We start from the raw sequence: 12,781 nt of genomic DNA on the forward strand, positions 1-12,781 counted from the left end.
GGTAGATCTTCTTGTAATTATGATTCTTTCTAATCAAATTAAATTTTAAAAGTAGCCGATTTACTCTTTGTCAACAGGGTACTTAATGGTCTGATCTCGTGCCAGAGTATCATTGAAATGTTTACAGAATACTCGTTCTGAATTATTTCACATAGAACACTATCGAGCACTTTATGGCTTCTCTAACCCTTATGATCGTTCGTTCACGCGAATACTGCACATTTTTTGATAAATATTCTTTACTTGGCATTTTGTAATTATTCAGTCAATCTCATGCTTCATTTATCATTCAATTTTGTATTTCCCTCTGGGTATTTAATCCCCATTAATATATAAATAAATAATGCTGTCGAACGAATTGAAATTTTTGCAGAATTACTCTAACGACCATTCTCGAGAGAAATAACAGACGATCGATAAATCTTTGCTGCTATTTTTGAACCGCGTCCCTAAAAATAGTGGGCGTATCGCAACACGTGGGGTCTCGAAAGGTGAATCGGGAACAAAACAATGGCTGATCCGTTAGCGAATAACTCGTGGGTGTTTTCGTACCTGAATTTGTTGGTGGCCAGCTCGCCCAGCTCGTAAAACTTGATCTCCTCGGAAAAGACATCGAGAGGAACGTTGACAGGACGACGCAGTCTGCCGCCACTCTGGTAGTAGTAAAGTATCGCGTCGAAGGAGGGCCGGTTCCGATCGAAGAAGTACTCGTTGCGAAGCGGATCGAAGTATCGAAGCCGCCGTGACGGATCGCCAAGGAGCGTGTCCGGAAATTGGTTCAGCGTACGCAGCTGCGTCTCAAACCGTAAACCGCTCACCTGTTGGGGGATCGAAACCGATAATCGATTATGTCGATGCGCCGCAACCTATCCTTATCCGTAATCTCCTTTTGTCACCCGGTACCCCGCTAATTGGGACGTCGGGTCAACGCGTCTTACCCAGCTTAAACAGCTTTCGGCAATGATTCCCTAATTTTCTCAGCGAAACGGACGCCTCCCGGAAGGATCAACGATCTTCCTGCACGCGTCAACCCAATATCTTAACCCTTTGCGCCACGAACTATATTTCAATTTTGCTAACAGCAGCTCCCAACCCATTTGAAATTTACGTTAACTAAAAAGTAGGGCTATTTCAATTAAAGGAAATTGATTAAATCTGTTTTATTTTATCGATGGCCTCAACGTGCCACAATCCTGTTTTCTTCAATGATTAAGAACAGCGAACTTTCCCGAGTTGAGAGCACCAAAGTGGAATTTAATCAAGATCGAGGGATTGCAAAGAGATCCTGATGACTTAGGTACTTTTGGAGGATGTCTTTTTAACGGGTGGCGGTCGTAACGATTTAACGAGCAACGTAATGTCGATTATCAGGAACGAACGGCGGACCACCGGTTGACGGTGATTTGTTTTGGCTCGCAAGGAACGGCTTTCTTTTCGATCCTCCTCGTCGCTGCGGAAAACTAATAAACGAAACTGGGGTAATTGCGTTCCGCCATTAGGACGATTGAGAAGAAAAAGAAGAAGTATCGGTTATAACTGTCGCGGCGTAGCTTCGGTTTATCGACGACGCGCGTCCGCGGGAGTTACCTTCGTCGTTCAGAAATTCGATTTGCCCGGATAATTAAAGAATTAAACCTACGACCACGGTAAAACCTGTCCGTCGCGATAAACACGAATCCGCTGCGTGTTGGGGGCAAATAAAACCGGAATCAGGGAGCTCGAGATGTTTGTTAACGTTCGACCGAGTTTGATTTCGATAAAAATCGAGGAAATAATTGTGAATAGAACGACGACAAGGAGGACAGAAATTAGATTGTACTCGCGAGGGCGCGCAAGACAAACGCGTGTACACCGTGTCGACCGGTCGATATTTAGTCTCGTTATCGAACGTTCGCAACCGGCTACGACTTGTCGCGGAAATCGTCTTTCGATCGACCGCCCGTTTCCCTCGCGACTCCTCGAATTTCGAGTTAGAATTGGATAAACAAATATTTTCGTTATCGAGCGCTAAGATCGCACGGGGCTGTGATTATTTGAAAAAGAAATCGGCGGGAAACGAGAGTGAAAAATTCTCCGGGGAATCTTAAGGACAATATTTACACGAGTTGCGTAAGCTTCAGACGGCGGATGGGAGGAAGGGTCGTAGTTATCTGTTACTTAAAATCTTCTACGGCGGGGCTTTGCCTCGAGTGACACTCGAAGCGTTTGCCACGATCGAGAAACAAACCGCGTGAAACGCGGGGAATCCGATCGGGTAAACTCGGATCGGTACCCGCGAATTTTTCGTACGACGATCGAACGGTTACTGTAATTGGCGCAATGCAGTCGTGTCATCCACGAGGACAGATAATTCCGTTCACACAATACGACCTTGGTACTATATTGCCCCTGATTCCAAGACGAACTTGGACGACTGCCAACGTACGGTCTGTAGGTCGCTTCGTGTCTTGAGATAATCTTGCCCCGTCGAAAAGAAAGAAATACGAACGAACAGGGACAGCACGGGATACAGAATAAAAAAACATTCTCGTAGAATAAGCGACGATCGATTCGAACAGGCGTCGAGCCCGCGACGGAGCGACGCGATCCATCGATCGAGATCAGGGGCATGTAAACACCGACAAAATTGTCGATCTTCGAGAGGCTGTAACTTTCTTAAAAAAAATCGTGCGACGATGTTCCTGGGCTCATTTTAAAGAGCGAAGCCCCTTCTTTCGCATCCCTGAATCGATTTTTCAAAATTATTTTTCATTCTGACGTACGAGGTAGAAAATTAAAGACACTTCTTTTATACAATTTTACGAATTCGAACTACTCTGGGGAGCGTAGAAAATTTTTTTAGCGATTGGTTTTGCAGTGCATTTTTAGGGGAGAGATTCCCCTTTCCAACGAGCCCCTAAAAACTTCTGTACGATTTTTTCTCGCTATTTTATGGCCGATATTGCTGCGCGTGAAATAGCACGCCTTGTATGGTCTGACTGAGACAGTGGTTTTCTACTTGTTTTTCTCTCGCTGCAATATCTCACGCTTTTCAGCGAATTTTATATTGTTTTTCGATTTGTAATTGTTCGTAACTTTCCCTCAACTGTCTTGGAAACGTGTTACAACGTTGAATTTTATTTTTGCAAACCAAAAATTTGACTGGGATGGTTTTGTATTTGTTTTTGTCTCGCTGTAATTTCTCGCAATTTTCAGCGAATTTTACATTACTTTCTGGATTTATAATTGTACGTAACTGTCTGTCAACTGTTCCAGAAACTTTTTACAACGTCGAATTTTGTTTTTCCAAATCGGGAATTTAATTTGAATATTTTTAGCCCTGAGTGTTTAAGTAAAGCTTCGTTTCTCGTTAAGTCGAGATTGTTTACGCGCCTTTTTCTCGTTTCCCAGCTTTTACTCTTTTTCTCTGGCGCGTCGAATCGGATGACAAGTACGCCCCGTTGTTCTGGACAATCGCGATCAAATTCACGGGGCCGATAGTTTTTTTTTTTTTTTTTTTTCGAACTTTCAGCACGGAATCGACGCGCTGAATTTCGACCCCGATTATCTCGACGTCCCGATAGAGCCGCGAGTGGAAGAGATACGAAACGTCCGCTCTATACGCTTTGAAATACGAAATTTTTATTAACCCTTCTGGCGCAGGAAAGCTCCATTAGTTTTAACGTTTGATCGCAATATTAACACGTTAACGACGGGGTATTTTTACTAAAACTTTCCCATACGACTGATTTTAATGACGTGGAATTCCTTCAAACGTTTGTAATCTAAAAATGTGATAAGTATTTCTGTAATTAACCCCTTGACGTACGATTTAATGTAATTTTTCAAACGTACGCTATTTAATTTTCTTCGAATTTCTTCGTAGAAGAAATACTTCGTAAATGTAAAAATATGTTGATTTTAATAGATAAAACTCGATGACGAGTGAGTAGCCTTATGACATACGGCAGAGGGTTAATATATTTATTGAAATTTTCAGGAGTTATATAATTCTCGTTTCTCGTCGATAATGTATTAAAAAAAAGAATCTATTCTTAAGAGATCAATAAAATTGAAGCTTCGAGCGTCCTAAAAAGTTGTTATCAATCGGAATACTTCGACGGAGGCGGTGTTTCACGAGTGGTAAATAAAACTAATCGCGTTTGAAACCTTGCGTTCCGATCGATCCACGCGCGTCCCGGTTCAGCTAAATCGAGCTTTCGAGTAGTTTCGCCATAACTCCGGGCGAGTCGACGAACCGATCGCGCTAGTCGGCAGAAGCTTTGCCTCGATCGTGGGAGTGATTGGTAAATATGCTTACGTTGATGACGACCCTCTCGCAAAAGTCATGATCGTGCGGTATGGGCTCGAAGTGCGTGACGCCTGTGTATTGGGTGTGGGGGTTCGGCCCATCCTCGTCTTGGCTGCTGAGTTTCGGCAGCGATCTGCAAAAGAAAGACAGCCGCGTCGTTGAAATGCTCCCTAGTCGCACCGATAGAAACACGTATGTATGTACACACGAAACATTGTACAACCGTATATACATATACACACATATATATATATATATAGGATGTAGAAACGAAAACTAGGTTGCTCTACCTCTGTACTAATAGCCCCTATACCGAGCTATTTTCTTAACGAGCTACTAGACTGGTAAGCCGCTAGGTCGACAGCCTAGTAGAACTGCGATAGCTTGATGGATCGGTGAAGTAAGGGGATTCGATAATGAATTGATATCCGTATCGAGCTACTCGATCGTTGGATCGTTTGGCAAACAGGAAGGCACTAACGTTCCTACGATGGAATGTTCATTAATTATCGAGCTACTGGAGTTGGAAAATGCCGCTAACTGACTCTACTGCGATTGTTTGAAATAATAGCGAGGTGGCAGGGGGGGGGGGGAGGATCCAATAGTTACCGTTTACAAGGATGATGAGCTAGGACTTGTTGTTCACGATTACGTGAACGGGATCGTCGAATCGATCGTTATGGTTGGTACGTACACCATTAGGAGACTTGCGTGACTCACGTCGACGAAGAAAGCTGCGGATCCATTTCGATCGAAAGTTCGGGGACCGATTGGCGATCGATAGGCAGGTCGCCAAACCAGTACGCAAATCGTAATTAACGCTCGTCCATGAGCAATTGAAATAACGAGCGTCAGGCTCGCGGCCAACGATCTGCATGATCCGGTCGTCATTCATCGTTTTATCGTCGTCCAGGAACCGTTTCCAGATCCCTAGATCATCTGGATCCTCTCGAAACTTCCGAACAAGTTCGACGTTTCGGGTTCTACTACCATCGACGCACGCTTTAAATCCAATACCTTCGAGGCGACTTTCTCCGAGTCTGTTGACAATACTTTTATCGTGGGGGAGGTGGAAGGGGGCGAAATATACTCGTCGAGGGTGGATACAAACTCGTTGGAACTCAACGAACAGTATGTAAGCGTTTTTAATAAATTCTTTCGATCGATTTCGTAATGAGATAAGCATTTGAGTGACTCTAGACTTTCTAAAACTCTTCTTTCACGAATCTAGGTACCCCCGTACAAGTTTCGTATTATACTCGTTAAAACTCGTCCGGAGCTCGATAATTCAAGTTTCCTTTTCCCGTGCACCAAACAAGCTGTATATCGTTATGCGAACAAATAAGTAAATTTACAAGGCTCGTCCGAAGTTTGCTCGCGAAACAATCGGTAGAAATATCTCGTCTAAAAAAATCGGTTCGCAGCGTTAATTTGCTTTTATTCGGTGCGTCGTTAAATCCACCGTGGAAAGCGAAATTAACGATGGTATATCGCGGGGAAGTTTTCGAAAAGGAACGAATTTATTAGCCAATACCCCAAGAAAAATGGCTCCCCGGCCGCGTCGTGGCGCGATTCGTTGATCTTAATTAAAACCATCGACGTTCCTCGCACAGGGGCGAGGATTTTCCACGCCGGTTGCAATATAAAAGGAGGATTCCAAGAAGAGAAACATCGAGCCTTTCGCGTGTGGATCTCGTCCGAGCGGAATGAGAATCGTAGAGAGCCGGCGTCGAGGTGTTCCGCGTGCAAAGCACCAAGACGCGAGCAAGAAAATGAAAAGTGGAGGCAGAGATGTGCCGCCAAAGAGCATCTCCACGCTCCACTTCGTGGGGCCGAGAGAGTGCCGGGTCGATTCTCGACTTTTCTCCCACCGTTCCCCAACGCGGGTTCAACGCCAAAATGCATTTTTTCCTCTCCCTCGATCGAACGCCGCCCGCGATTATCTCGCGAACTGGAAATAAAAAGCGATAGACCCGCGTTAAAACATTACGTATACAGGAGAGATCTTGTTTATACAAATCCCTTCTAGCCGAGATTACCCATTATCCGAGGTACTTTGAACTTCACGAGATATTTCCCTCTCCCGAGACGTCTGTTCGTTTTTCTTGAGGTTTATGGTAAACGTGCTTATACATTTTTAAGGGGGAATACCACTGTGACGGATTGAAAAAACCGAATACAGTTTTTTGCGATTCTTCCTTCAAAGTTCCACCAGTTTATAATAAACAATTATTTTTAAAAAAACGTACAATCGAAGCTACTGTCTTATAGTTTAAGAAAATTGCATGATTTCTTGTTTCACAACTTGCAGTGAAAAATTACACGACCGCCAGTTTCCAACAAATTTTTGGAGGTCCTTTCATGCTGGTTACTATCATGGCTATAATAATTAATATTTTTATACGAAATTTTTACAATAAATAGTTTGAGAAACGCACTTTCAGAAAAAGTTTCATAGTTACACCCAAAAAAATTCTTGAAGATTGCCTTCATTTTCGTCACAGTGGTTCCCCCCCTTAGATCCCCGAAAATGCAGCTAGAAAATTCCATCGAATTGGATGAGGGTTAATTAAACTTTACACTCATCGTTTCCAATTATCCGAGGTGATCTCTGTCCACCTCGGATAATCGAGACTCTACGGCAAACGGATTTCAATATTTACGTACGGGGATCGGAAATATTAATTATGTGTAAATACAGCGTACAATCGTAAAAGATTCTTTGCGCCGTCTAACAATAAAAGTTCTTTTCAAGAACACCGGAACCCTACGGGTTATTTTCGTGGCACGTTGCGCCTCGGATAAATGTTTCTCGCTTTCCCTCGGAAGGTCGCGAGCAATTCCACAGAGAGATAAAGGAGAAATTAGCCCCAGGAACGCGGAGCGATTCTCGGCTGGTGAATCGCCGCAGACGGCGCGGCGAACAAAAGAGACCCCAGACGAATTTTCCGAGCTTGAAAGCTCTTTGTTAGTTAGCAGCGGCCGCTGCTCGATGCCGGATGCTGCTCGGGGAACCTTTCACGCCTCCCGCAACATTCCACCTCAAAGGTGCTCCTATCGTCCCTAAAGTGCACCGTATTTCGCGTTACCCGACACTTGTAACCCGATGGTTTCTCCCGCGACACCGACCAAACGATGGATACCTCGAAAGGGATCGCCCCTAGACGCCCATTTGCATGGATATTAAACCAGACAATTTACCCCGCCTTACCCAACCTCCACCGTTTCGAGAGCGCAAATGCAATTTTATCGTTAGCGATCAGGAACGCTCATAATCTCATTTCGTGCGCGCTTTTCATTCCATTTTATAACTACGTTGTTTTAGAGTTATTCCAACCCGTTCCGGTGATTTTTCTAATCTAGCGGGGCCCTTTGGAAATTTAAAATAATTAACGTAATCCTCCATTAGTTCATTGTTTTCTAAATACTTTAAAGTTTCAGTCGGGATCGAGAGGCCGCTTAAGGGTTAATTTAAAGTTTCGTCGTGCTCGATATAGCAATTCGATGACCAATGGGCAACACTGTTCGTTAGTTGGGCGTATTCGTGCGCGATACTGGCCCGTAAATAGCCTATAGAATCGGTGCACAGTGGCGTCGAAACGCGCGGGGAACTTCCCTCGCGAGGCAGAAAACAAAAATTGGCGTAATCTCCTCCTGTTCGATTTTCTTCTATTCGTGACGCGCGGAAAAAGCCCGACGTCACTGGAGGGGAAAAATCGATATTTCAATTTTGTCGTTTAATTACGTCGCCAGAGGCGGGACAACGGCCAACTATTTATCAAAGTCTGCTCGTGACGCGAGCGTGAAACGCCGCGGCGACGTGGATTTCGCTTTCCCCCGTGGAAGAACAGAAGAAAAATATCGGTACCGCGGGTCTAACGTACGCGTCGAATTAGCTCAACCCCGTGATGGATGGTTTATTCCTAGAGCACCGATGACAGTCGATGCACTCCGTGCACCCGGAGCGTAACTGAGAATAGCCTGACGTATCGCGAAAATAGATACGCCCGTTACGTTGCACGATGCATCGACGAGCACGTGTTTTCTCTCGTTCCCTAGAGTCGAGATCCCAGGAAAAAAAAAACGTTTCTCTCGTTCCCCGACCACACGATCAAATCGCCATAACTCGATTCACGGCGATACGCGAAGAAATCAAACACGATCCATTGCATTTCAGTTTACCAGAGTCTCGATAACAAATGATTTTTCAATTTTGAATTCAAGGTCCAAACACGATAAAATTATTGCAACAGTGGGCGTTAAAGTTTGCAATTTTTGTGTCGTACTTGGAGCTTCGATTTAAAATAAAAATCACGATTCCGTGATACTGGTTAGCAGAGTTGCATGGTACTTTTTAAACGAAGAATTACAGGTTGCAAGTTTTGCTACCAGTTTGCAACTATTTTTCCCGGTCAGTCACATTTCCCCTCGGGCCGAGACCGTCCTATTTTAGCTCCTCTTACGCGAGCCTCGACGTTTCTGCGCAATAAGGACAGACACGTTTGGACTAATAAGAGTGTCTCGGTATAGTGTCCTCAACCTTTGGTCGATAGCTTTGGTCATTGGCCAAGGAAATTGTAAACGACTGTAATCGTTACGATCGAATGATCTGTCAACATCGACTTTTATCATCGCGAGGGCCAGAGATTCGTGATTCCCCGAGTGGGAATCGATCAATGAAAAATCCGAGTTTAAAAATACATCGGAAGTATCATGAAACGTTGACCGACAGTCGTGCTTGCCGATGGAGTAAGAAAAAAGCTAAGAATTAAAACGGACCGCGGTTTGTTATTGTTGGTGCGGTTACAATGGCATTGTTCCTGGCGACGATCGTCGATAGAAGTCAATTAAGACACACTCGAAGGAACCGCAATTGTTATCCTGAACTTTGACGTCGCCTAATTGGAAGGAGCGTCTGTCTGTTTGCCCGCGATCCCGTCTCTGTTAAGATACAGGGAATTCAACGGCTGAATGAAAACCGTTTCCATTGTTAGTGTCGCGAGGGAGAGTTTATTTCCACTCGTCAATGGGGATACCGGCGTGCAGAGAAAAAGGACTCGTTCCGGAGCCCACGTATCCGAAGAGCGACTGAAAATAGCGCGTCGTGTCGCGGAAATAGCGAGTCCGTCGTCTTGTACCGTGACCCAGAAACCACGTGCGCCTGTCGTTGCCCACCGAGAAGAATCACGCCGGCCGACCAGCGCCTACCAAACGGATACAAAGGGCGAAACGTTTCAAAGAATATTCCATACTTCCGCCATACTCGCGATCAGATCGCGGAGAAAACGATCCGACGGAGAATTGCTCCAAATTATTAAAAAAAAAAAAGTATCGTTTCAACGAAAGAAACCAACCCCGTAGACTTCGCTGGAGTCTATTTCGGAGACCCGCTGTCGCGTTTAATTACTCCGTTCGCCAATCAATCGCTGTAATTGGCGATCGGGTATTCGCGGTATGGACAGAAAATAGATCACAACACGAAAACACATATCTATGTCAATGACGGAACAGCTGGTGAAACGTCGGAGGAATATTTCAAGTGGACAAGGCCTGCTCCCGAAAGCATCGAATAATACGAGCTGCGAAAACTTGAAACGTTTCGAAGGAAATAAATTTCGTTCCTAAGCGCCTATTTCGAAGCACGTTCGAATTACCAGATTCTCCTTCGAGTACTTTCGCGACTCGATAAACGTTTCTTTAACATTGCGATACACACTTTGTTAGATTCAGAGATTCGCGCGTCGCCGATAAGTTATTTCTCGGAACCTGTTCTCGTAGAACAACTGTTAGCACAGAAATAGGACGATCTTTAACGAGCAGCGGTTCTCGTGTTTATTGACGCGTGTGTTTTACAAGTAGGATACACGGCGTAACGATGCGTCGCAAATACTTGGAACATGAAAAAGTTTGGTACAAAGCGACGCGTACGTAAATCTGTTCGCGTCGCGAGAAAAATGCGATGGTCTGGTCGCGTCGTGTTTGGGGTATTTGAAAATTACGAGAATCCATCGACGTTGGGGCGGGACGAGTAACGATCCGGTTCGTTAGACCGCGAAGGACCTATCTTGCGTTCGAAAGCCAACTGCAATAGGTTTACGTAGATCGCCAAAACGGCTGCATACAATCTTCGACGCGTTGGCCCTGTTCTATCTGTTTGCGGCTTCGTGAGCGAAAAGGTTATAGGACAACCAGACACGAGCGGCCCAAAAGGAATCCGTGCCAACCGATACATCACTCTTCACTGCAGATTTCACGAGCGCACCAACCTCTCGTTTCGACGACCAACCGGCCAAATCGATTTCCAACGCGTCCAATTAAGGGGACCACCGGATCGAACCTTTTTCCAAGGGCTTATTAAAAAAAAAAAAATAGTTTCCCCTTTACCACGATGTTTTGGTAGCTCAAAATGTATACGAGTACAAATTTTGTAGCTAGCACTTAAACAAAATCGATTTTTTGTCTGCAATCGTCCCCTTAAGCGTGTCGACATTCTGGAATTTATTTTTCCTAGACTATATACACTTCCAATGTGAACGGTGTCTGAAAAAGTCTCGAACTTCGTAATCGGTCGTACGAAAGCGTTTGGAACGTGCTACCTCTCTTATTTGATTCATAATTCTATTTCAGAGGATCCAAACCGAAACACGAGTAGTTTCGTTCGTCGAAGAAATCGATGAAACGGATTGAATTTGTAATTGGAGTTGTAAAAAGCAGGCTCGATAACGACCTAGGGGGATCTATAGCGTGGAGACCGCAGAAATCGATTCCCAAAACTGGTCCCGCGAAAAGTTCCCAGCCTTTATTCGAGCAGCGAGTCCACGGCCTCAGACAGCGGCGCAAATGGAATTAGTTCTCGGGCGGAGGTTTGATCGCCCGGTCGGACTCACGTTACCAATTAGGGTCTGACACCTTTCACGGTTCCCTCGTAGGCAACGGTAGTCCGCCTTAATAGGCGTCAACCACCGATATATGCGTTCCACACACACGTACACGTACAGAGACGGTGGTATTAGCCAGATACGTGTGCACGTACGTACGGAATATTCCTGACCCAGTATCAATGGACGTCGATAATTTTAACTCGTCATCGCGCCGCTGTATATTTCGCTGGAAAACTCGATGGAATTTAGCGGTCGCTGTTAAGGTTTGCAATATTGATTGGATTCGCGATACGGGGTCATGACTTTCCCCGCTGTTTATAATTTTTAACATTTACGAGGCTCTTCGCGCCCCTTTGCCTCGAATTTTCAAACGATTCTGATTCCGGACTCGTCGATCGGAAACCGGAGGATACAAAAGAGGTGGAACTCGAAGAATTTTTGTACCTGGACTTCTAACGAATAGAGCTATCCAGCCTGTCGACAGATTTCTTCTCAAGCCCATTATTCCAAATGGCTACCTCGCCTACGAACATTCATTATCTTCTTGGGTGGGTTTTGCATCGTTCTCCCTGGAACCTTCCGCGTCGGAAAGAATTAATGAGCCGGCGCCACATTGCGTATTCGCGTTTCCAGTAGAAAAAAAAAGCTGCATTAATGCGACGAATGTAAGCAACGATGGCAAACGACGCGCGCTAAAACGGTTCTCCTACGTTAATGTACTTGTCGCGAAAAAGTGGACGATAGAGCAAATTTATAGGAAACGATTCGCGGGACTCGCGAAACTCGTCGAAAAAGGCGCGCGATTACGTAGCGCGGAAGCACTCTTCTTCGCTTATTTCGCTTCTCAGTAAACAGCAACTCCCATCGTGTCGTGCGAAAATAGAATGTACGCGTCCTCGATATTAAAATATTCGGATACGTGCTGCGTGTGTTCCTTACTGCGTCACTTAAAGTGGGATGTCGCTGGAAACGATCTCGATCCAGAAATTTTAAACGTTGCGCATTTAACGAAACAGTCACAGATCGGAATGTTATTGGAGTGTCTCGATTATATTGTATTATAAATACTTATGAAATAGTTGTCGAATGTTTGCATCTAGAGATGGATAAGAGAACTAATGAGTGGAGTTCGAGTTGGACACAATTGAGAGCGAAGCAACAAACGGGGGTAACACGTGATCCTAGAACTACAGTCGACCTGCGTTATTTTATTTACTTATTTATTAGATAATAGATTTACAAATACCTCGAATATATAAGACTCGATGACTAGTAGCCTCATGATTGTGAAAGGGTTAATAAAGAAATGATTTTAGAGATTCTTGCTAAGAATTTCACATTTCTTGTAAATTGAAAGGAATACATTGACCGTGTTTTTGGAACTTTCGTGATTGCAATTAATATGGTGACGATTTCTGACTCGAAAAAAATTATATCAGAGAGAGAGCGCTAAAGCTATAAAGTGTTTGATGTGAAATAATTCAGAACGACGTAGTATTCCGATGAAACGGCGATATTACGAGTAGTTTATCGAAACCGAAGGATGTGGAGGAGGTTTTCCTCAGAAAAATTCCAAGTAGCTGTCCCTTCAGTTTGGTTCTCCGGGGCA

General features: G+C 44.5%; 1 protein-coding gene across 6 annotated transcripts in view; it reads right to left on the bottom strand.

Annotated features, from left to right (window-relative positions):
• The window catches only part of LOC122395313 (potassium voltage-gated channel protein Shaker), a 147,988-nt gene that overhangs the window by 11,483 nt on the left and 123,724 nt on the right, over window positions 1-12,781 (bottom strand). For all 6 annotated transcript variants that reach the window (XM_043392755.1, XM_043392754.1, XM_043392756.1 and 3 more), the window contains 2 exons: window positions 4,301-4,424; window positions 553-818 (listed from right to left, as the gene is read on the bottom strand). In XM_043392755.1, coding sequence (XP_043248690.1) covers window positions 553-818; window positions 4,301-4,424 — 390 coding nt within the window. The remainder of the gene's footprint in view (window positions 1-552; window positions 819-4,300; window positions 4,425-12,781) is intronic.

This window comes from Colletes gigas, unplaced genomic scaffold, assembly GCF_013123115.1.
Source record: "Colletes gigas isolate AHSC1104 unplaced genomic scaffold, ASM1312311v1 Colletes_gigas_Sc00005, whole genome shotgun sequence".
NCBI lineage: Eukaryota > Metazoa > Arthropoda > Insecta > Hymenoptera > Colletidae > Colletes > Colletes gigas.